This window comes from Dama dama, chromosome 18, assembly GCF_033118175.1.
Source record: "Dama dama isolate Ldn47 chromosome 18, ASM3311817v1, whole genome shotgun sequence".
NCBI classification, from domain to species: Eukaryota; Metazoa; Chordata; class Mammalia; order Artiodactyla; family Cervidae; genus Dama; species Dama dama.
The window spans coordinates 36,904,841-36,929,065 of NC_083698.1; the positions used below are offsets into that span (position 1 = coordinate 36,904,841).

At 35.1% G+C, this 24,225-nt stretch overlaps 1 protein-coding gene across 3 annotated transcripts in view; it reads left to right on the forward strand.

Annotated features, from left to right (window-relative positions):
- Nucleotides 1-24,225, forward strand: part of HGF (hepatocyte growth factor) — an 81,164-nt gene that overhangs the window by 12,207 nt on the left and 44,732 nt on the right. For 2 of the 3 annotated variants that reach the window (XM_061165141.1, XM_061165144.1), the window contains 5 exons: nt 1,019-1,131; nt 2,850-2,964; nt 8,243-8,385; nt 14,346-14,466; nt 15,857-15,975. In XM_061165141.1, the coding sequence (XP_061021124.1) occupies nt 1,019-1,131; nt 2,850-2,964; nt 8,243-8,385; nt 14,346-14,466; nt 15,857-15,975 (611 nt within the window). The remainder of the gene's footprint in view (nt 1-1,018; nt 1,132-2,849; nt 2,965-8,242; nt 8,386-14,345; nt 14,467-15,856; nt 15,976-24,225) is intronic. The other variant, XM_061165143.1, reaches the window with a different exon arrangement.

The following is a 24,225-nucleotide window of genomic DNA, read 5'->3' on the forward strand; positions in this document are numbered from 1 at the left end:
TGCTTATATATGGTGGCCTTACAGTTAGCATGAACATGGTAAGAAGGAGTTTTAATATTATTTCTTAATGGAAAGAAAATAATTCAGAGTTCTAATTTTATTTTTTGTATTATAAAAAATGGTAACACTTAATGTGTTGAAAATTTTAAGTACTTTACTATTCTCAGTTAAGGGATTTTTGTATTTATCATTCTGCTTTAGAAACATGTTTTTTTTTTAGAAATACATTTTTTAGTGGGCAACAAAAATCCAATATAATACTTAGCTGTAGGAATGGTGATTTTAAGAGTTAACACATTTTAGCTATTTTTGTCAAGATGATATATCAGAAGCATATTCTCTATTATATTATAGTTTCTTAAAAATTAAAAATGCTTATGTAAGCAAATCTATTTAGGAAACATTGACTTATATAAAGCTAACTAATAGCGGGATTTTCATAGCCTTTAATAAGTTTCAATGCTTTATAACTCAACAAGAAATGATGTTGTATGTAAAATTGTCCAATTTCAGACCCTTCTTTGCCAGCAGGATCTCTTGGGGTTGTGGTTTGTCTGTTGCATTTTAGGACATGTCAGTTTAGAATATGCTTTCTATAATTATAAACTTTGGAAATTAATCATGATATTTCAAATATAATCATTTATATATAACCACAAAAAACCTTCCAACTTTCTGTGTATTTACAAAAACAATAAAATCTTCATAAATAAGCCTAATAATTGTGCTGTATATTGATTGTGCTTATTGAAGCCCTCATTTTTCTAGATTTCATGTAGAATAACATGACACCATTTCAAATTTTACTCTATCTAGTATTTAAATCTACAGCTATAAAAACTTAATTTTTGTTGGTCTCATTTTGCTATCAAAATTGTAGGTTCAAATATCCTCGTTTCTGTATACATAATAATTCATCTGTTTTTATATTATCTTCCTTGGTTAAGCCATGTACCTATTCTTTAAAAGCTGTATAAATAGTAGTATTCCTTCTTTTCATTCAGATATTTTTTTCCAGGGCCTTTGTTTTTGATAAAGCAAGAAAACGATGCCTCTGGTTCCCTTTCAATAGCATGTCAAGTGGAGTAAAAAAAGAGTTTGGCCATGAATTTGACCTCTATGAAAACAAAGGTAACTGGCTTTTCTCTAAATATTTCATAATGAAATAAAGTATATGTAATTACCTGCCACAGTGCTCTTTCTGATTTCCCCATCATATCCTGATCTGTTATGCAGTCAATTCATCCATTAAGACAGATGACACTAATGCCTTGACTGTTTTCAGTGTGGCCCTTTAAAAAGAGCTTCTCCCAAATTTTCCATAATTAGATTACCCCCTTTCACTTTGTTTATTTCCAGTAACATCTCCTGGGGCTGATATTCTCCACATTCATTTTAGAATGTGCCACCTTAAGTTATAAGTTTAAGATGTTTTATATATTTATATTAGTTTAAGGCATTTTATATATATATATAAATGTATATTTATACAGTATTCTAAATTTTAACAACTTTTTTTCTAATAACTAAATTTTAATCTATGGATAATTAATCTAAGTTATACTGATGATGGCTGGTAGTAATAAAATGTGGAGGTTTTGAAAACTTAATTGGATCTATTGCTAGTTATATACTTAAAAAAAATCTTTAAAAGAATTGAGACCATATTATTTGTTAATTTGCCTATGCTGATAATTTGATACTGTATTCTCAAGGTATTTACTTTGCTCAAAAGCAGATTTATATCAATAAAATAATCTCTCATCACAAAATAATAATCATGAATTATGTTTATAATACTATGTGTTTCAATTTTAATGTTTTGTTATATCATATTATATTTTCATAAGTTTAGTTATTTAGTAATACACATAGACATTTCTTTGTTAATAGGGAAAATGCTTAGATTACATTAAAATTAATTCATGTTAGAAAATAAGATGATCTCTATACACCCCAGTAATTCTATAAATCCTAAACATGATTCATAATCTAGTGTAAAACCATCTTCAGTCTTCTAGGTTGCTAATTGAATATACTGTTATTTGATAGGAATATACAGCTTGTTTCTATTTGATTGTCCTATAATTTAGCAGCCAATCTGTTAGGAAAAATATGGAAAATAATAATCAGCATAATGTAATTGTCACATACACACATATACACAAAAACCCACACAAGTTTACTGATATAAAGACAAATCAATAGCATTGGCATATATAGACTATCATGTGTAAGCTAGATAGCTAGTTGGAAGCTGCTGTATAGTACAGTGATCCAACCTGGTGCTCTGTGATGGCCTAGAGGGAGGGGATATACAGAGAGAGATATATATACACATGGCTCATTTGCGTTTTGTATGGCAGAAACCAACACAACTTTGTAAAACAATTTAAAAAAATGAATCAGATCATTTATATCAAAATAATCAGTTATTTCCATTACCTCAAAGTAAGTGCTTGAATTCAAATAGGTTTACAAATTTTTAATATTTTCTTTAAATGGTCTCCGCACTTAAGCAAATAATTGTGCCAAATTAAATTTGCCTCGTCAGTTGAGTATATAGAATGATCTATGTTAAACAGGTAGACTAATCTCTAGAGTTTCCCAGAAATATACTCACAAAATTAAAACTTCTCAATGGTCTGTTGTTTGTTTGTTTTGGATTACTCTAATGCATTATTTTGAAAATATTAGTAGAAGTTTTAGGCAAGAAATTTCAGTATTTGTGGTGGTTTATAAGCATTAATTACTTGAAGATTCAAATGGAATTTTATAATTTTTATTTTTAATATATACAGCATATGTTACACATGGTTATAACATTTTTCTCTGCTTTCTTTTGATAGACTACATTAGAAACTGTATCATTGGGAAAGGCGGTAGCTACAAGGGAACGGTATCTATCACTAAAAGTGGCATCAAATGCCAGCCCTGGAATTCCATGATTCCACATGAACACAGGTAAGACTAGCACGGAGAAAAGAGGACAGAGCCTTTCTTGGACGGGTCTGTTAGCAGGCCCAGGTTAGTCCTTCGGATGAATCCTACAGTTCTCTAATAGTTCAGCCAACTTTGCTGAAGTGTATTAGTCTAAGGCTTATCTGAATTAATAACTGATATTTAGCCAAAGAATAAAAAAATATATATCATTAAGGTGTAGCCTAACATCATTTCACCTCAAAACCTCAATTTATAGATCTTGGTGTTTGGGAAGAAATAATAAAAAAGTAATACATTTTTTTTCCCTTCTTTTTGCCTGTGAGAAGGCAGAGCACTCTGCAGCTGGAGTGGAGAGGTTGCTTGTGCTAAGCTGGAGATGAAGCAAATTCTGATCTTCCCCAGGGGCCGAATGTTGTTTAACCATGGTGGTTCTCAAACTTGGCTGCACATTAAAATCGCTAAAAAGCCCTTAATGAATCCTACCACTTGGGTGTCAATACAGACTGATTAAATCAGAATCTTTTCGGGGAAATAACTCAGGGACCAGTTTTTCTATAAAGCTTTGCTAAAAATTCGTGTCTCAAGTGACCAGCTTTCCCTTTTCACCTAGCACCTAATGACTGGAGAAAACTTCTTATTTCTTGGAAATTAAATGTCTATAGTTAAGAGAAGGATTGTGTTCATTATCACAGATGAATGCTATTTAAAGACGAGTAAATATGATATCCATAGGCTCATTAGTCTGAGAGTTTTAAACATCATGGAGGAGAAACAGATATCTACTCATTAGAGAGCTATACAGCATACCCAAAGTTTTTCAAGACTTATTTTGGAAATAATTTTAACAGGAACTAGTTTAAAATAGCTCTACCTGGTTATTAGATTTAGATTACTGGAAGATTTAGATTACCATGTGCCTAGTACCTTGTTAAGCAGTATACCTAGGTTATCGCATTTAATCCTCTCAAGAACCACCTGTGCGCTCAGTCACTAAGTCGTGTCTGACTCTTTGCGGCCCTATAGACTGTAGCCTGCCAGACTCCTCAGCCCATGGAATTTTCTAGGCAAGAATACTGGAGTGGGGTACCATTTCCTACTCCAGGGGATCTTCCCAACCCAGGGATTAAACCCATGTCTCTTGTGTCTCCTGCATTGGCAGGTGAATTCTTTATCACTAGCACCATCTGGGAAGCCCCCAAGAACCACATAGTAGGTGATTTTATTAGTTCTATTTTTTATATGGTGAAACCAAAAGGCAAAGATCTTAGTAAGTTTTCAAAGTCACACACAGCTAGCAAGTGGTAAATCCAGAATCTGAGGCCTGCCGGTGCCACTCTAAAACCTGTGCTTTTAACAACTCTAGAGCCTTAAACACTCAGCAAATCAGAAGGATACATGCTGTGACTTCTTTTTGCAATAGTGGTAATTGACTTGCCTTGATGAACCCACTGTGTTCATTTTCATTTATTTGGTGGGGAATAACCATGCAAGATGATTTTACTTCAGTAAACAGAGACAGAGTTCATTGGTCCACATGTAAAGAAAAAGAGTTGGTTGGTCTACACTGGGATGAAACCTTTGATGTTGGTCTAGTTAATGCCAACCAGCAAGAGTCCAAGTGGATCAGCTTTACAGTGTTTGAATAACAGAAAGCAATTAATTATTTTTGTCAAATTCATTACTTATAATTATGCATGAATACCTCAAAAAAATAGTTTTATCATTATAGTACAAAACAAACTATAATTGGTTTTGTCCTCTCATAGGATTTGTATGGTGCCAGTCCCTGCATAGTGAGGAAAACATTTTGCTTAAATAAATGGATCTAAGAATTTCATGAACAAAGGAATAGTGTCTGAAATCAAACCTACTGTAGTCAAGGAGAGTGCACTGGACTGACCCAGTAAAGGTCTTATTTCAACCCAAATTCTCTATGATTGTGATTCTCTGCTACAGGAGTACATGTGAAATAGATCTCCCTGGGAACTAGCTTCCCAGTCCAATCAGCTATTTTATCAACAAACATTTTCTTGTGATATAGAGCTTTAAGGAAGAGAAGACTTCATAGGTTAATCAATTTTTTGTATTCAATGGGAGCAACACATTTTCATCAATTAGCAGCTATTTGGAATATCTTTTTAAAGTGATAACCAAAGATTAACTGTATGGAAAGTGGAAAAATAAATATATATCTATATATGTCTCTGTCTAGAAGGGTGATTTATTGTGGACTCCCTAAATTGAAATATTTTACAAGTGGCTTAATGGGAAGACGATGATAGATGATGAAATTAGTATAGAAGCTTAACTAGAAAATCAGGTGACCTGATATCTCCCTCTGTATCCTTCACTGGCCACCCAGCATTCATTAAAGAAGCAGATGATGGAATGGATCAAGTTTCCTATAAACACAGTTCATATTAAAAGAAAAGAAAAGGTGGCTAGCACCCAGAAGATCTAATTTATATTTTCTAAGTATATTTGGATATAAATCAATTTTACACATACTTTCACTTATCTTTCTAAAAATAAAGCTTCGCTCACAAGGACAAAGAACCAAAAAAAGTATTCATGTGAGTAAAAGTTTATTACAGAGCCTATTGCCTGGCACAGGGCATGTGTGTAATAGATTTTCATAAATATGTGTTGAATGAGCACATAAGTACAAAGAACAGGGTTAGGCTTCATCACTTGGTCAAGTATGATATGTTAAAGAAAAGCACACTAAAAACCTCAGAACACTAAAGAATGCCAGTTAATTGGGGTAAAAGTTATATCCACCAAAGAATGAAGAGGAGAGATGACCCAGACTACTCTTTACCCTGCATGTCCTAAAGAGGAGTTTGATATGCACTGATACAGAATTGTGGAAAACAGCACATATTTTTCTCCTCATTTTTCATTTTTTATTAACTCTATTGGGAAAACTTTATTCTTTTAACCATACCTATTTAAATTTTTTACTTTATCTCTCTTCCTTCCTACTTGCATCTTTCCTACCAAACTGTTGACTTATGCATTCATTACTTCTTCACAGCTTCTTTTCCACTTTATAAATCTACTGGAAAGGTATATGTTTGTGTATGTGTAGTGTATATGTGTATGTGTTTTGTGTGTGTGTAACAAAAATCTCTAAAACTTCAGGTATTTTATATGTGTGCATTTAACATGTTAAATCATTACTTAGCTTTTTAAACTTAATACATAAAATGATAAAAAATAAAGGACCTTATAATAATCTAATTCACTCCATTCATTTTGTAAGTCAAGTTGAAAACCCAAAAAGCAAGTAAATTGCCTAAGGACTAGTGTTGTACACTAGTGCAGTGATATGTATAAGACAACTATGTAGACTTTCATGATTAACAATAACCTATTCTTACTGCTATAATAAGCCAAACTTTTAAGGAAGTAGAGTTATAGGGGGGTTTTCTTAGGTAGATTTGGTTAAAGCAATGCTTTATGAAAAAATATAAAGTAAAATTCAGTTTTGATTATATCAGAAAAATGAGTATCTCATTATAAATTTACTATGAAAAATTAGATAACTGGCAAAAATGAAAAGAAAATACATTTCATGCAATGGCACAAAGATTATCTTGTTATTCTTGAATAATAGAGCTAAAACTAAGACAAAAGATACCGTTGTTTTCTTTGAAAATTAAATCCTGTTAAGAACTGTAAAGTCACGATAAACTTTAATTATAATTTGTGTCAATCATAAGACCAAATGTTTAATTATTATTCCCAGTATTTAAAATGCTAGTGAAATAAGAATATAAAAAAAAAATAAAAAAATTTAAAAAATTAAAAAAAAATAAAATAAAAAAAAAAGAATATAAACTATTTTGACATTTCATAATGTTAATGATACTTAATTGATATCTTGAAATTGTTTAGTTAGTAGTAAGTCTCTTAGACTATTTTTGACCAATAATTTATATTTTCTGAGGACTTTGTCATATTTCATGTCCAAATTAAATGATTTCTTTGCAAAATGTTGCTTGGTACCCAAGGAATGTTCCTATTTATTATGTGCTACAGCATAATGAAAAATCATTATTTCTTAACTAAAAGTTTAGGTGCGTAGGAAACATATTTGAGTAGCATTTACTGACAGACTAAAAGCTTTGGATTTGACTGCAGTTTAAGTACCATTTAGAACTCAGAGATCAGTAAAAATAGAAATTAAGCTTTATGGAAAAAATTGTACTGAATATTGAAAATGCAGTTGGATTTTCAAAAAAAGTGCTTACTAATGTTACCTACAGATGTATATTGTTTACTTATGCTATTTATGTGTACAGTCTAGGAGACACATGCAGTATCACTGAGGCCAAGGTCACAAGCAGTACAAAAGAATAAAAAGAGCTTTGGACTTTTCTGCTTTTACGTTGAAATACTTTATGCTGATAACAAAACTATAACTAGGGCATTAGAAATCTTAAACAAAGGTGCTGTATTTCAGTCTATGGCCAAATACTATGAATTAAGTCTGAAAGCACCATGCTCCAGTCACAGTGAAAACGTTAAACATTTGTAAAGAGAATGGCATTTCTCTTTTACTATGACATCTAAAAACTAAGTGGAGTGTGCTTAATAATAGGTAGCATTTATTAAGTCTCAGTTACTCTTGTCTCTTTGAACTAACTTCTCAAAACAACCGCATGAGGTGTAAGATGTTACAAGTTATGGTTATCCGCAGCGTACAGGTAAGCTAACAGGCTGAAAGAGGCTACGTTGCCCACTGGGGTCTCCAGTTAGTAAGATAGAGCTGAAATTTGAGTCTGGGTTAAGTTTGAGTCTACAGTCTTTGTTTCTATGACTTCAATCTATTTATCAATTGTGAAGAAACGGGGGGGTATTATTCATAAGAAAATATATAAAAACAAGTAATTATCTCAGATAAGCAATGTAACACTGAGATGTCAAGGCCTAGTGCAGTGTTTCTACAGGTCTCTCCTCAGGGACTCTCCTCTATCATTTGCTACCTTTGAGTGGAACTTTGAAACTGTGGTTCAAACAATGTCAATTAGGTTCTAGAATGATTAGCAAATTCAGAGATGAATCATTCTTATTGGTGCAGAATACGAGAATTCAGTTAGGTAAATGTCTATAAAATTTAAAGTATTTTAAGAATGGATGGAAGTGATAGAATTCAAGTTAATATATATGGCTGTCTGAGATAGAGTAAAGAATTTCTCTACTTTCAGGAAAAAATATCCACTAGTTAGTAATATTAATAGGCCCCCAAAAGTTGCATGCTCTTATACTGTAATGATTATCATTTTAAAACTAGCTTTTTGCCTTCGAGCTATCGGGGTAAAGACCTACAGGAAAACTACTGTCGAAATCCTCGAGGGGAAGAAGGGGGACCTTGGTGTTTCACAAGCAATCCAGAGGTACGCTACGAAGTCTGTGACATTCCTCAGTGTTCAGAAGGTAAATGACCTGAATGCCATGTGGGGTACTCTGTTCCCCCTTTGTGTAAAAATGCAACTCACATTAAAGGTTAATAGAATTGGATTAAATCACAATGAATATGCTGTCCATTCAAATGCAACTGTAGATCATTATCTGAGCATTTTTATAGGATGTTTTAAAAATTAAAAACTGATTATCATCAAATTAATGCAAAGTAATGGAGGGAGTTAGTTTGAATTTTAAAAGAGCCTGAGGTTATCTCTCTGGGTAGAGTAAAATTTGGGCTTCTTCATCTACTGTTTTGAGCTCATATACCTCAATCTACTCCCTCAATCCACTCACCTGAAAGGAGCCAAATGACACTTAGCCCTTTATTGTAACACTGATTCTATGCATTTAGAACCTGCTTCTGCAGAAGTTTTGTCAAATCTATATTGAAGTGGTGTGGCAAGGGTATACAGAACCAGAAGAGAAGAAAGAAGGGGGTAACTGAAATTTTGAATGCCCTGTATGTGTTTTGGTGAATATGTGTCTAGAACCAAGTTTGACATGTAGTCTGGAACTAAGTACCATTCAGAATGTTATTTGAAGAGCTCAAATCTATAGATTCCAGCTGTCTTGAAGGCAGCGACTCCACATCTGCATATTCATCTCCTCTCACAGCATGAAAGGGCACTATCCTTACTTTTCCACTGGAAAATGAATGAAGAGAAGGAAAAGTAACCATTTCAACATTGTACGTGGTTTCATTTTCTTAGTTTCTGGCTATGTAACAACTGGCTTTTTAGTTGTGTCAGAAACTAAAATTCTAAAAATCAAAATGAAAAATGGATCAAATTCTGATAAAAATTTGGTAGGGTTTTGAAGTACTTGGGGTGGGGGTTACTGCTGGAATGCTGTCCAATTTTTATAGTAAGATACCTTGCTTGTTTGTTATTAACCAAATATCTTTGAACTATTTCTTCCATAATATTCATTAAATATCAGGTTGATATTTATCACGTAAAAAGGCCGTTGTTAGCTAATTGTCACAGAGAAGTCGAATTTGTTTTTTGTTGTTAGTTAGTTTAAAATTCTTGAATTAATGTGCTAGAGCCAGTCCCAACTCTGTTTGTAAATTCTTACTTTCCATTCCATATCATATTCTGTTCACTATAACTTCTTCATTGTTTTCTTTTCTTTTAAAAATAATAAAAATCTTATCTGTGATAACGTTATGAATAAGTCTGTTTTGTATGAATAAGTCTGTATTTAATATCTGTCTTAAGTTTACACATGGAAGAAAACCCTACTTTTAGGGATTTCTCCGCTATCACAGTTTTCGGAGGTTGGAAGTTATTGGCAAACAGTTTTATTTATTGGTTTTGTTGGACCTGGGACAGTGTTTTCAAGGAAAGGCAAGCTGATCAAACTTTAGTTTAGCATTTTTTCTGTGTGCCTAGTTTGTGGGAATGTGATTTTTCAACCCTGGTTTATAAGAAGAACCTTCATCGAAATATAGTCACATAGATTTAAACTATCAGGCAAAAAATAAGTGTGCTAAAAAATAAATGACTGGGAAAATTTCTGGTCATTCTTATTAGGGTATACATTTTGAATTTTTTTTAAAAAATGATTTGAGATTATCACACTCTCCTTGGAAAAGGACATTGTTCAGTAGCATGAATGGCACTTGATGCTATTGGTCACCAATCCATGAAAGACTGCAGATATACTTTTTCTGGAAACTACTTAGAGGTCTGACAGTAGTTGCAAAACTCTCCTGTGAGAAAAGTAAACCAACACCTGTCCTGTGGGCTAAATATATTTCAGGGACTGTGAACTGAGCTTTGATATTTAAGCTCATGCTAAAATGAACAATGTTTTAGAAGGATTTTAATAAAGAAGATTTAGAATAAGAAGAAACATAGTTAAACTTAATGGAGAAAATGCGTTATTTACAAAATGGATAATTATACAAAATAATGTACATATGATGTAACTTTCTATTAAAATATGTATATGAGGGGAAAAGCCTCAAAATTCACAATGTTTAAATAGTATGATGGGTGAGACATTTTAATATATGGATATTACAAATGTCAAGTTCCAAAGGTTATTTATATGAATGAAACATTAAAGATGCCATCAATTTGTATATTTTAAAATTAAAGTACCTGTGATCAACTTTGGACTGTTTAGAAAAGGACAAGTAAAACAGTATATATTTTTTGAACTCTTTCTATATATTTTTGAAATCTTTCTAACTATATTAAAATATTTGCTTTAAATAATTATCTGAAATTTGAAATTTTGGTTCATAAAAATATATCTGATATTTAAAGATTAAAGTTATTTTCTTATAAGTTAAACCTTTGAAGTATATTAAGCATTCCAAAAGAAAATGAATACTCACTTATCACATTTAAAACCTTACATAACTATGTAAAGAAAATACTACCATTAACATTTAATTCAAGATTATGGAACATTGAGGTATATGAAATCTGACTTTTTGCTTTAATGTTTGCTTGGGATTTAAAATAAAGCAATCATTTGTCATTGAAACAGGTTTTTAAAATGATAAATATTCAAGTAAATGCATTTTATTAAGACATCATATTTTTAAATACTTACACATAAAGTACCAAATAATTCTGCCATAACTTTAAATGTGTAATTCCTGTGTGGCAAAAGACTTTTAAAAACAAAGATTTAAATAAAACTATTATTTATAAATGGGGGTTTGTGAGACTATTCATATTTTAAGCATTCTGTTTTGCTGAAGTAATCACCAGCATGGATTTATCTGAGAGATCCTTTCAAAATAGTTGTTTTAGTCTGTAAACTCAGATCACTTGTGACTTTATGACTGAGGAAAATGGAACAGAGCAATTTTTGAGTTTAGTTGGTTAGTATACCAGAAAGGTGTTAAATTAATCCTATTTATGATTAATGTGTAGCTTGTGTACTTTCCTATTATCAATTAGGGCAGAACTATAATTAGAAAAAGATATTCTACTTATGAATAGAGATTTTGTTTGAATTTATGAGAACTGGGACATAATTTTTTTTTTTTTTTTAATTTTAAGGGGAGAGTTTTCTGGAATGGTTGAGTAATACATTAGCCATAACAGAGAGAGTCAAAAGAATATAGAATAGGAGATGCAATGCTTACCTTCTTGAACTATTATCTAGTTAATGCTTGCTTTCACCTGAGTCCTTAGATGGACTTGTTTACACCTGAATGGCTTGACTGTGAGCTGGGAAAACTTAGAAGAGTCTTAGAATTCTTGAAGATTGAGAAGTAAATATGAGTTCAAAATTTGCCTTTCTCAAAGTAATTTTTATGACTAACCTGATGGTCTGATGCAAAGGAAGAACCACACATTTTTTGTCCTTGGATAAGAGAGCCAATTTCATTTCTTGTAGCCTCCAATAGGTGAGAAACCAACAGGAGAACAACTGACTGATGTAAAAGTAGGGAAGAGGGTAATGAGGACAATATTAAAAAAAGACAGGGAGACTGACCTTCTAAAAGTTTTACTTTTAGTCTGTCTTAAAGTATGGCCAGTTAGAATGTGTAGGAAACAAGTTAAATATACAGGATGGATAGGCAATTAGGGGAATGGAAAGAGCACTGGACTGTGGGTCTGACCTGTGTTCTAGTTACAGATCTGTCATTTTCTGTTTTAGGTAAGTCCCTTAAAACTTTTGTGAGCTTTGCTTTCCTCACTGCAAGGATCAAATGATTTCTTACATGTTCAAAATACTGACTAATCAAAGAATGTGTAACTATAATATATTTTTAGCATCTCAGTCCTCACAGGATACATTTAATTCCCACCTCAATGACAACTTTCATTGCCTTCCAAAACGGAACATTATTCATGTTAAGTTTTATTATTTTTTCAACTTCATTAGGTTTGCACCTGCATTCATAACTCTCCCTTCACTATACTATAAACATAGCAGGCTAGTTCATTTTTTGGGCACCATTTAGGTTATTTTGCTCCCTTTATAGTTTATCCACATGTCATCAAGTCTTCAAGGTCTAAGGAAAATCCATTCTCTCCTAAAAGCTATTACTGCCAAACATTAAGAACTTTCAGAATTGAACAAATTATCTACACACTTGCCACTCAATGTGAGGTCCAAGAACCAGAAGCATCAGCACCCACTGGGAGCTTGCTATTAACGCCCCAACCCTGATTCACTGAGTCAGAAGTTGTCCTTCATTGGACAAGATCTCAAAGTAATGTTTATGCATATTAAAGTTTGGAGACGCTCTGATCTTCCACTCATGCTAGAAAGTGGTCATCTTATAGAATCACCTGTTTCATTTGTGTAGCTATTATTCCTTTAGAAATTTAAAAATTCTAAAGTTCCAGGAGAAACATTCTTTTAATAATGTCCCACAACAGTTTCCCCAAAAATAATTTTATTCGCTCTAATTTGAAAAGGATATACTCTTATAAACTGCATTTTCTGATGGACACAAAATAGGTGTATTCTGATTCTTAAGTACTATTAAAGATTAGAAATTGTACATGCATATATGTATTCCTTATCTGTGATTGTAGGATTCTATTTTATGCTTTCATTCAATACAAAGGAGCAAACAACAATGATCGATGATGTGAACATCAAACTTTACATTCTTTTTAAAATGGAGACCAAGTAAGCTTGTAATCCTATTCAGATGGAAAGCTGAAATGTGATGATACATAACCTATGTGGATTTGATCTTTGCCCACCAGAGCACTTTAATCTACATGCTCTTGGACCCCCTCAGGTGTTTACCAACTGTTGTCTGGGGGAGCTCAGTATCAAATGAGAGGAAGCTGAATCGGTCTCTTGTCTTACTTCATGGATTAACCTACATGAAAAGAAGTAGATAGATCAGGCCAAATGGTTTCACGTTTTAGAGATTTAATTGTTAATGTCCTATTAGATTATAAAAATCAAAGTTTCAAAAGTGATGATTCTAATAGTATATCCCAAATTACTATACTCATTAGCCTAGATCCCAGTGGATAAAATGAAACCCTCATATCTTTTCCCACTTCAGCTAATGTTAGATGATCAGTAATCACAAGATACAAATGATGTGTTTGGGGAAGTTTGCCGGATTCGTAGGAAAGCCGAGCAATGATTTATTCCACAGGAAGCCTGCTGTGCTGCATCAAATCAACCTGTCCACTTGAGAAGTCTCATTTTCAGCTAGCTGATGTCATTCAGAGTTTTCAGCGTGGCATAAGGTGCCGGCCGGAAAACTATTAATTAACCTCACAGAATCAACAGTAATATTTAGCATAGTTAGATCAGTTTATAGATTTTTAAAAATAGTGAGTACAAGAAGTTCAATAGTAGGTCACATTCTACCCTAAGCTTTAGATAAGAATGTAAGTCTGCTCACTTATTCGATGTGGATGCCCACTAATAGAAAGGAACTGTGATTTTTTGTTTTAAAATATTTGTATTCTTTAAATAGTACCAGATTACTATTTGAAGCTGATCTCTCAAATCTGTGTGGTCCTGATCTTTGCATTAACTGTAGCAGTATGATGTGTACTCTGTGCATTTTCTGTGTATGTATTGGAGGGTAAGTTGAAAGAGGAGCACTATTGTGTTGACAGTATAGATATTGAGATCCCTGGCATTATAGACCAACAAAGGGAAGATTCCCAAGGACTTTTCAGTTTCTAGGTACCTTTCAGATAGTTATCAAAAATTAGGAAGGTAGTATCTTGGCCCTATGGTAATTTTGTATGACACTGACTATAAAAATTCCATTTAAAGTGTGTGAAAAGTCCTGTAGGGAGTATTTTATGCCACTGTTAATGGACATTAAGTCCTATTTTAAAGTTAAAATAGTATATAAGTTTTCCTAAAAATATCCTTGCTGAATAGGTGATTTACTGTTCTTTAAATGGAACAGTGGTGCTCTTGATTTTGCTGTCAGAAGCAATTAATATGCCATGCTTTGATTTTATTAGTTGAATGCATGACCTGCAATGGGGAAAGTTACCGAGGTCCCATGGATCACACAGAAACAGGCAAGATTTGTCAGCGCTGGGATCATCAGACACCACACCGGCACAAATTCTTGCCAGAAAGGTAAAATACCGCCAAATCACGTTTCCAAGTGATCCTCTTTACAAACTGTAATTTGTCCTGTGACAAATTACATGGAAATTATCTTTCTATAATGTTTTCCTGAGAGTCTAGGGACAAAGGGATTTATGATGAGGTACATGAGAGTGCTGACTACAGCGTCAACTGGTCTTGGCTGATTAGGTTGAGAGTCCCTGAAATCAGGATGGTCTTGAACACAGGAGCATCAGTGGGTACAAAAGGAAAACACTAACAGATGCTTCCTCTTTCTCTTCCATGGCAGCAAAAAAGATAAAAGTGCATTCAATAATAGCCACCTGGACAGGTCCAAGCTGGGGAGGGTGGCATTATTGTAAACTAAAAGCCAATCTCCTCGTTGTGCCATACCTTCCTGTGGCTCAGGTTAAGTGGGGTCGTTGTGTGACACCATGTCACAGGCTAAAGGTGGAACAAACGATTGCTTGGCTGCTTTCTTATGGTAGATTTTTAAATTGCCTATCTGGAAGTCAGGCAACCAAGTTTACTTTTCTCTTCAGGAGAAGGTTTTGAGTTTAAAAATTACGTGTATTTTGGCCTATAAATTTCACAGGCAACATTTTCATTGAAATTTTTTCCTTTTTTTATTAGAAAGAATAAAAATACAAATAAATACAGGAGTTCTTTCTCCACCTTTCTTTGGAAATTGCCAAATGGTGTTTTTTTTTCTTTCTTTTTTCTCTTTTTTGTTTGTTGCTCTTTTAGATGAACCTAAAACTGCTTTATTTTAAAGCGCATCTCTCATCTTTCAAGTGAGATCAGAAGGGATATGGTAGCAATTAAAAGCAAACCACAAATTCAGGACCCTGTTAACTTAAAGGGAGGTGGGTATAGAGAAAGTGGTGTGATGGAGTTTGTCTTTTACTCTGGTGGAGGTGAGGGCATGACCTAGAAAGCTCTAGCTCCAAAATTGAGCTATCATTAGTAACATAGCTATTGAAACCTAACTTTCAGTTTGAACTTTAAGCCTGCTCTAGGAGAGGACCTTAATAAGTTATACATTATTTTCTAAAAATTATTGTTTTCTTAATAAGTAATCTACACAAGGTCACGTGTTTGTACTCTGTCCTTAATTGGGCTTGTGAGAAGGGGATTCGGTTTGAGACCTCAACTGGTAGACAGGTGCCAAATGACCTAACTTATTATTGAAGGGGATAGTACTCTAGCCTTAGTACTATATGCAGATTAATAGACTCAGCAGTCAATGATTAGCAGTCCTTGTAAGGCAAAAGATAGAAAAATCTCTTCTTTCATCAGTTAATAGTATCCGAGCTAAGTCAAAAGTTATTTTATGAGCTGAGGGCTGGGTAATGTTCCCGGAAGATTTACATGACACTTTTCTTGGTGTGGTTTGCAGATACCCCGACAAGGGCTTTGATGATAATTATTGCCGCAATCCTGATGGCAAGCCGAGGCCATGGTGCTATACTCTTGACCCTGACACCCTCTGGGAGTACTGTGCAATTAAGACGTGCGGTAAGTTAGGGTCAGATTTATTGCTTCCTTTTCCTCTCTCAGACTGGATCTAAGCAGGCGATTATTAGTGAGACAGGCTAACAACTATTTCATTTGATACGTTAATGCGTATAGGTTTTAACAATATAAGAATGTGTTACATAAACGTATCCAATCTTTTGCATTTTCAGAGAGCCATTATTTAGAGATATACATGCACGTGCCACATACACACAAGACAAACTCAGGGTAAAGGCCTAAATATTCTCATGTTATCAAGGAAAAGGAAGAAAAAAAAACAAAAACAGAATGAGAAAAAGGTCAGGGATTATGTGCAGTATCATAATGTCATTAGGGCTGTAAGAGTGAGGACCTTAGACTCTTCATCTACCAATCCTGCATCCTTTCCCTAACCTATCCTCCCAGACATAACATGAGCAGTCAACCGACTATGGACCTCTTCTGGTGAGTGATAGAGGCGGCAATGCAGAAAACTAAGTCTAATAGAAGATTCTTACAGACATCTTTAATCTCTAGTAGCTAATTTTCACCGCTTTGGCCGTCCTTGTACACAGCCTGCATTCTCTTTCACCTTGTATTTTAGCAGTCTTATAACCCTTCTACATCCTGGCCTTTACCCTACTCTCCTGAGTTTATGATAAAGGCTTCTTTTCTTACTTGCTTTGTGATATCCCTTTAAATCTGTATGCTTGGTCCTCTCCTTCATGGTTAACTCACACATTTTTATTCTTCTCTAAAATTATCCTGGATAATAATTAGATGTAGATATGCTTTTATTTCTGTGTATTAGAAGTCTTATTTTTTTCAACAAGATCCTAAAATGCTTTCAAATTAGTAGAATTCCAAAAATTTAGTAAGTGTAATCATGTTATAAATTATCTTGCTAATATAAAAATCTGTATATATGGAGAGAAACACATAAAGACAGATAATCAGGTGCCAGCACACCAAATGATAAATATACCATTACTAGGCTATGCATAGGGATTTGCATATTTCCCTAGATTGGCATGATGAGACTGTTTCTTTGAACAAACTTATTCAGTATTATCTACACTGTGATACTGCCAAGGTAAATATCTCTCCACTTAAAGCTGCTAATAAAAAGAAATGTTTTGCACGACTCAAATAAAACCCATAGAAAAGAGACATGTCTGGCATATGTGAAATAACTGCAGAATCTGGAAGGCTCTCAATGTTCCAAGGAAACTGAACCATCTGTTTGGTCCTTTAAAATAAAGGATGACTTTTGTGATAGTGTTTCTCTGTATAGATTGGGTTAGTGCAGCTCATTGACTTTTTAAATCTTATTAATCTGTTCATTATCTAGACCAGGTAGGTACAATAAACCAATAGTTTCCCTTCCTTGTGTGTGTGTGTGTGTGTTTTAGGCACTCATAAATTCTCTCTGGAATAAGACCAGTAGTAACACACACACACACACACACACACACACATGCATATTGACTGGCACATTCACCTTTCAACTGGCATGCACAAGATTGGCTATTTTTAAAAGACATTGGGAGAGTAAAAAAAATACAATGAATATGACACTTCCGTTAGGTAGATTTTTTTTTCTCTTCTGTCCAGAGTTGACTATTTATACAACACGCAAAAATTCTGATGGATTTGTTAAACAGACGGTGGTTTTTTATAGGATGCTAATTCTAAGAAAATGGTGGAAGAATTTGTGAACCAACCCTCTATACATTTGGGCCTTGAACAACATGATGATTAGGTGGCACTGACTCTCCTGACTCCCCTTGTATCCATGCATTCAACCAACTGTGGGATCTTGTAGTACTAATAGGTAATAGCATTTACCATCGGAAAAAAAACAGCATGTAAGTGGACCTATGCCGTTCAAATCCATGCTGTTCAAGGATCAATTGTAGTTAAGATAAAATTATTTTAAGCTTTGGGAATATTTTTAAAATATTTTAAGTTTTAGTTTGTAAACTTATATAGAGAGACTACACTTTGATCAAAATTAGTGAAATAAAGTGGCATTTAGGAATTTTGGAAAATATAACAGATAATTTCTTCCAAATATTTTGTCTTATACATATAGTAAAGCCTATAATGAAGAACTAAGAAATTTGGTAATGGTTTTAATTGTGTATTAATTTTCTATTACTATATAACAAATTATCAGAAACTATTAAATTATCAGAAACTTGGTAGCTTAAAATAACACATATGTATTATCTCAAGTTTTCTGTGGGACAGGAGTCAAGGCATAAGTCAGGTGTGTTCTCTGCTTAGGATCTCACAAGGCCACAGTCCTGGTGCCCACCCCACATACTATCTCATCTAAGATTTAGTGTCTCCATTCCAATTCAGTTTCTTGTGGTTGTAGTGCTAAGGTCCTTAGCTCTTAGAAACTACCTAATGTTTCCCCCCATATGGCCCTCTTCATTATACGGCAGTTTACTTCTTCAAGACCAATAGCATAGCTTTCGGTTACTTTGAACCTCTGATGTTTGCGCCCTCTTTCATTTATTTACTAAGAATTTTTTCAAAGTTATTAAAATTTTATAAGCCAACTTTCTCCAAGATTCTGCACTAGGGATGAATTTCAAAAGGGCCTGTTAGGAAATCATATCTTTTAGAGCTTCCATATAACTTCTTTCATCTTAACACAGAGTTGTGAAAGGCAAAAATAATGGTGTTTTATTTTTCCTGGGAAAATGGTATATCTTTATTGGGGACAATGATTGAAAAATAACTGGCCACTTTTTGCCCTCACTCTGTGTATGATTTGATACAGAAAGCTCTGCACCCTTTTAAAGAGCTCACCTGATTAGGTCAGCCCACCCAAGGAAGTCTTCCTTTAATTAATTTAAAGTCAACTGATTGGGAACTTTAATTACATCTAAAAAAAATCTCCTCACTTTTGTTGTACAACATAAACTAATTACAGGAGTGGCTTTCCCAAGTGGCTGTTCACAAACTGTATCCATACTGAAGGGGAGGGGATTATAGAACATACATCAGTGGGCAGAAATCTTAAGGGCTGTATTAGAATCCTGTATACCACACACATGTTTACATGCCCTGGCTGTAAAAGAATGTTGGTTTATTACATATTACTTATATTATTTGATTCTTGGGTTATCTCTTTGGCTAGCTCTGGTTATCTCTCAGACGCAACTGCTTGAATTCATTCTGAGCTTTCAATATGTTTGAAGAAAAGAATAGAGTTTATGATTCTGTCATTTGTCTTCTCTAAAGTTGAAGGCACATTTTAAAACTCTTGTTTTATTATATAACAACTGTATAAGAAAATTACAACTGCTATTATTTATTTAACATCTACTGAAAAGTGCTTTCCATCTATTAACAATAATCTCTCTCTCAAAATGGCTGTGATTAGGTAGGGCAGTGATGAAAGGTGTGCAGAGACATGATCAGTGGAGCAGACGGCAATATTTGTGACATGGTAATTAGGTTGACATAGGTAGGGATGTGATAAAGACAGAGAAATGGAAGGAGATGAGAAAATAAGATTAATGTGAGGCAGATGAAGTAGAATCTAAGAGTATCCCAGCTAGTTGCCATGAGAAATACTGAAAAATTAAGCGGGGAGAATGATCTTATCTTGCTCATCATCTAAAACAGTAGCTTCCAAATCAGTGCGCATGAAACCCAGGGAAACACAAAGCCTGTCCTAGGGGCTTAAGGGCATGAATAGGTTAAAAGCCTCAAATTTCAGCTCCTCTTTTTCCATATGAATTCTTTCTCAAAATTTTTTGTTTGAGGTGCATGGGTTGCTAAGGGGTCAATCAAATTCAATATCCTACCTGTCCACTGATAACTGCCTCTTGCTACTGTACTGAAAAAAGGCAAACTGCAGTCCTTCCTGAATATTAATGGGGTGTATTGTCCTGGGTGTAAAAATCTTGGGGACACTAAACAAAGAGACCTTTGAAAATACTATGTATTCATGCTGTTCATCATTTACATACTGCTAACAATTATATAACTCTATCCATAACAGATAATACCAAAGAATAGCACAATAATACTAAAGAACTGCTCGCACTGTTGTGAAAGTTTTAGGCCCCACATCAGACTTCCCAATCAGGGGATCTGGCAAAGAGACTCCCCAGGGAATCTGACTTTGAAAGACAGTGGGTTTGATTCCAGAACTCCCACAAGACTGGGGGAAACAGAGACTCTTGGAGGGCACAAAATCTTGTGCGCGCCAGGACCCAGAGGAAAAGAGCAGTGACCCCACAAGAGACTGAGCCAAACCTGCCTGTGTGTGTTGGAGGGTCTCCTGCAGAGGCGTGGGTTGGAAGGGGCCTGCCGCGGGGACAGGGGCACAGGAAGCAGGAGTTCTGGGAGGCATGTGTTGGTGTAAGTCCTTTTTGGAGGTTGCCAGTAGCCCTACCATAGAGCCTAAACACTCTAGGACTCACCTTAGGCCAAACAACTAACAGGGTGGGAGCACAGCCCTGCCATCAAAAGACAGTTTGACTAAAGATTTACTGAGCATGGCCTTGCCCACCAGAACAAGACTCAGTTTTCCCCACAGCCCAGTCCCTCCCATCAGGAAGTTTACGTAAGCTTCTTATTCTCATCCATCAGAAGGCAGACAGAAGAAGTAAGAACTTTAATTTCACAGCTTCCAGAACAAAAACCACAATCACAGAAAGCTAATCAAAATGATCATATGGATTACAGCCTTGTGTAACTCAATGAAGCTATGAGCCATGGCGTGCAAGGCCACCCAAGATGGATGGATTATGGTGGAGAATTCTGACAAAATGTGGTTCACTGGAGGAGGGAATGGCAAACCACTTCAGTATTCTTGCCTCAAGAATCCCATATACAGTATGAAAAGGCAAAAAGATATGACACCAGAAGATGATCCCCCTCGGTCAGTAGGTGTCCAATATGCTACTGGGGAAGAGAGGAAAAATTCATCCAGAAAGAATGAAGAGGCTGGACCAAAGCAGAAACAACACTCAGCTGTGGATGTGCCTGATGGTGAAAGTAAAGTCTGATGCTGTAAAGGACAATATTGCATAGGAACGTGGAATGTTAGGTCCATGGATCTAGATAAGTTGGAAGTGGTCAAGCAGGAGATTGCAAGAGTGAGCATCAACATTTTAGGAATCAGTGGACTAAAATGGACAAGAATGGGCAAATTTAATTCAGACGACATTATATCTACTACTGCAGGCAAGAATCTGTTAGAAGAAATGGAGTAGCCCTCATAGTCAACAAGAGTCTGAAATGCAGTACTTGGGTGCAATGTCAAAAACAACAAAATGATCTTGGTTTGTTTCCAAGGCAAAATTTTCAAATCACTGATGCCAAGGAAGTGGAAGATGACCAGTTCTGTGAAGGCCTACAACACTTCCTAGAACTAACACCAGGAAAAAAAAAATGCCCTTTTCATCATAGGGGATTGGAAAGCAAAAGTAGGAAGTCAAGAGAAACCTGGAATAATAGGCAAGTTTGACCTTGGAGTACAAAATGAAGCAAGGCAAAGGCTAACAGAGTTTTGCCAAGAGACCATGCTGGTCGTAGCAAACAACACAAGAGACGACTCTACACATGGACATCACCAGATGGTCAGTACTGAAATCAGACAGATTACATTCTTTGAAGCCAAAGATGGAGAGAAACTCTACACAGTTAGCAAAAGCAAGACCTGGAGCTGATTGTGGCTCAGATCATGGACTCCTTATTGCAAATTACAGGCTTAAAATGAATAAAGTAGGGAAAACCACTTTCAGATATGACCTAAATCAAATCACTTATGATTATACAGTGGAGGTGACAAATAGATTCAAGGGATTAGATCTGGTAGACAGAGTGCCTGAGAACTATGGACAGAGGTTTATGACATCGTAGGGGAAGCGATGACCAAAACCATCCGCCAGAAAAATAAATGCAAGAAGGTCAAGTGGTTGTCTGAGGAGGGCTTACAAATAGCTGAGAAAAGAAGAGAAGTGAAAGTACAAGGAGAAAGGGAGAGATACACCAACTGAATGCAGAGTTCCAGAGAAATAGCAAGGAGAGATAAGAGAGCCTTATGTGAACAATACAAAGAAATAGAGGGGGGAAAAAAACTGAATGGGAAAGACTAGAGATCTCTTCAAGAAAAGCAGAGATACCAAGGGAGCATTTCATGCAAAGATGGGCGCAATAAAGGACAGAAACAGGAAGGACCTAACAAAAGCAGAAGATATTAAGAAGAGGTGGCAAGAACACAGAACTATACAAAGAAGGTCTTAATGACCCAGATAACCAGGATGATTTGGTCACTCACCTAGAGCCAGATATCCTGGAGTGTGAAGTCAAGTGGGTCTTAGGAAGCATTACTATGAACAAAGTTTGTGGAGGTGATGGAATTCCAGCTGAGCTATTTCAAATCCTGAAAGATGCAGCTGTTAAAGTTCACCGAATATGCCAGCAAATTTGGAAAACTCAGCAGTGGCCACAGGGCTAGAAAATGTCAGTTTTCATTCCAATCCCAAAGAAAAGCAATGCCAAAGAATGTTTCAACTACTGTACAATTGTACTCATTTCACATACTAGCAAAGTGATGCTCAAAATCCTTCAAGCTATATTTCAACAGTACACGGACCAAAAACATCCACATGTTCAAGCCGGATTTAGAAAAGGCATAGTAACCAGAGATCAAATTGCCAACATCTGCTGGATCATAAAAAGATCAAATGGGTTCCAAAAAAATATCTTCATCTGCTTCATTGACTATGCTAAAATCTTTGTGTGGATAACAACAAACTGTGGAAAATTCTTAAAGAGATGAGAATACCGAATCACCTTATCTACCTCCTGAGAAACCTGTGTGCAGGTCAAGAAGCAACAGTTAGAACCAGACACATTGAACAATGGACTGGTTAAAAATTGGGAAAGGAGTAGGTCAAGGCTGTATATTGTCACTTTGCTTATTTACCTTCTATGTAGAGTACATAATGTGAAATGCTGGGCTGGATGAATCACAAGCTGTAATCAAAATTGTCAGGAGATATGCAGATGATACCACTAATGGCAGAGAGCAAAGGGGAACTAAAGAGCCTCTTGATGAGGGTGAAAGAGAACAGTGAAAAAAATGGCTTACCATTCAACATTCAAAAAACTAAGATCATGGCATCCAGTCCAATGATTTCATGGCAAATAGGTGTGGGAAAAAATGGAAGCATTGAGAAATTTTATTTTCTTGGGTTTTAAAATCACTGAAGACAGTGACTGCAGACATGAAATTAAAAGATGCTTGATCCTTGGAAGAAAAGCCATGACAAACCTAGACAGTGTATTAAAAAGTAGACACATCACTGTGCTGACATAGGTCCATATAGTCAAAGCTATGGTTTTTTCAGTAGTCAATTATGGATGTGAGAGTTAAGACCATCATGAAAGCTGAGTGCTGAAAAATCAATGCTTTTAAATTGTGGTGCTGGAGAAGACTCTTGAGAGTTGCTTGGACAGCGGGGTGATCAAACCAGTCAATCCTAAAGGAAAACAACACTGAATATTCATTGGAACGGTTGATGCTGAAGCTGGAGCTCCAATACTTTGGCCACCTGATGTGAAAAGCCAACTCACTGGGAAATACCCTGATGCTAGGAAAGACTGAGGGCAGTAGGAGAAGGTGGCAACATAGGATGAGATGGTTAGATAACATCATTGACTCAATGGACTTGAGTTTGAGCAAACTCTGGGAGATAGTGAAGGACAAGGAAGCCTGGCGTGCTGCAGTCCATAGAGTTGCAAAGTCTGACACAGCTCATCAACTGACAACAAATAATGCACATAATAGGCCTGCAGTGCAGGAGATGTGGGTTCTATCTCTGGGTTGAGAAGATCCCCTGGAGAAGTGGACTGCAACCCACTCCAATATTCTTGCCTGAAGAATCTCATGGACACAGGAATCTGGTGGGCTACAGTTCATGCTGTCGCAAAAGTGTTGGACATGACTTAGCATTTAAACAGCAAGAACAGTTCATAATATGCACACACATATATGTGTGTAGTATTTGTACATTTGTGCCTGTGCGTGTGTTTAGTGTGTATTGGTCTCAGAATTTTGTAATCACAAGAAATTTTTAAATGATTTAAATATATAAAAATCTTTCAGCAAAGTGTGAGAAATGAGCAATAAAAGACTCTCCAACATAAAATACATTACACTAAAGTAACATCCTGTGGTTAAAATGGAATGGAGAAATGATTCGAGGAGAAAAAGAACTTGATAATGTACATTTT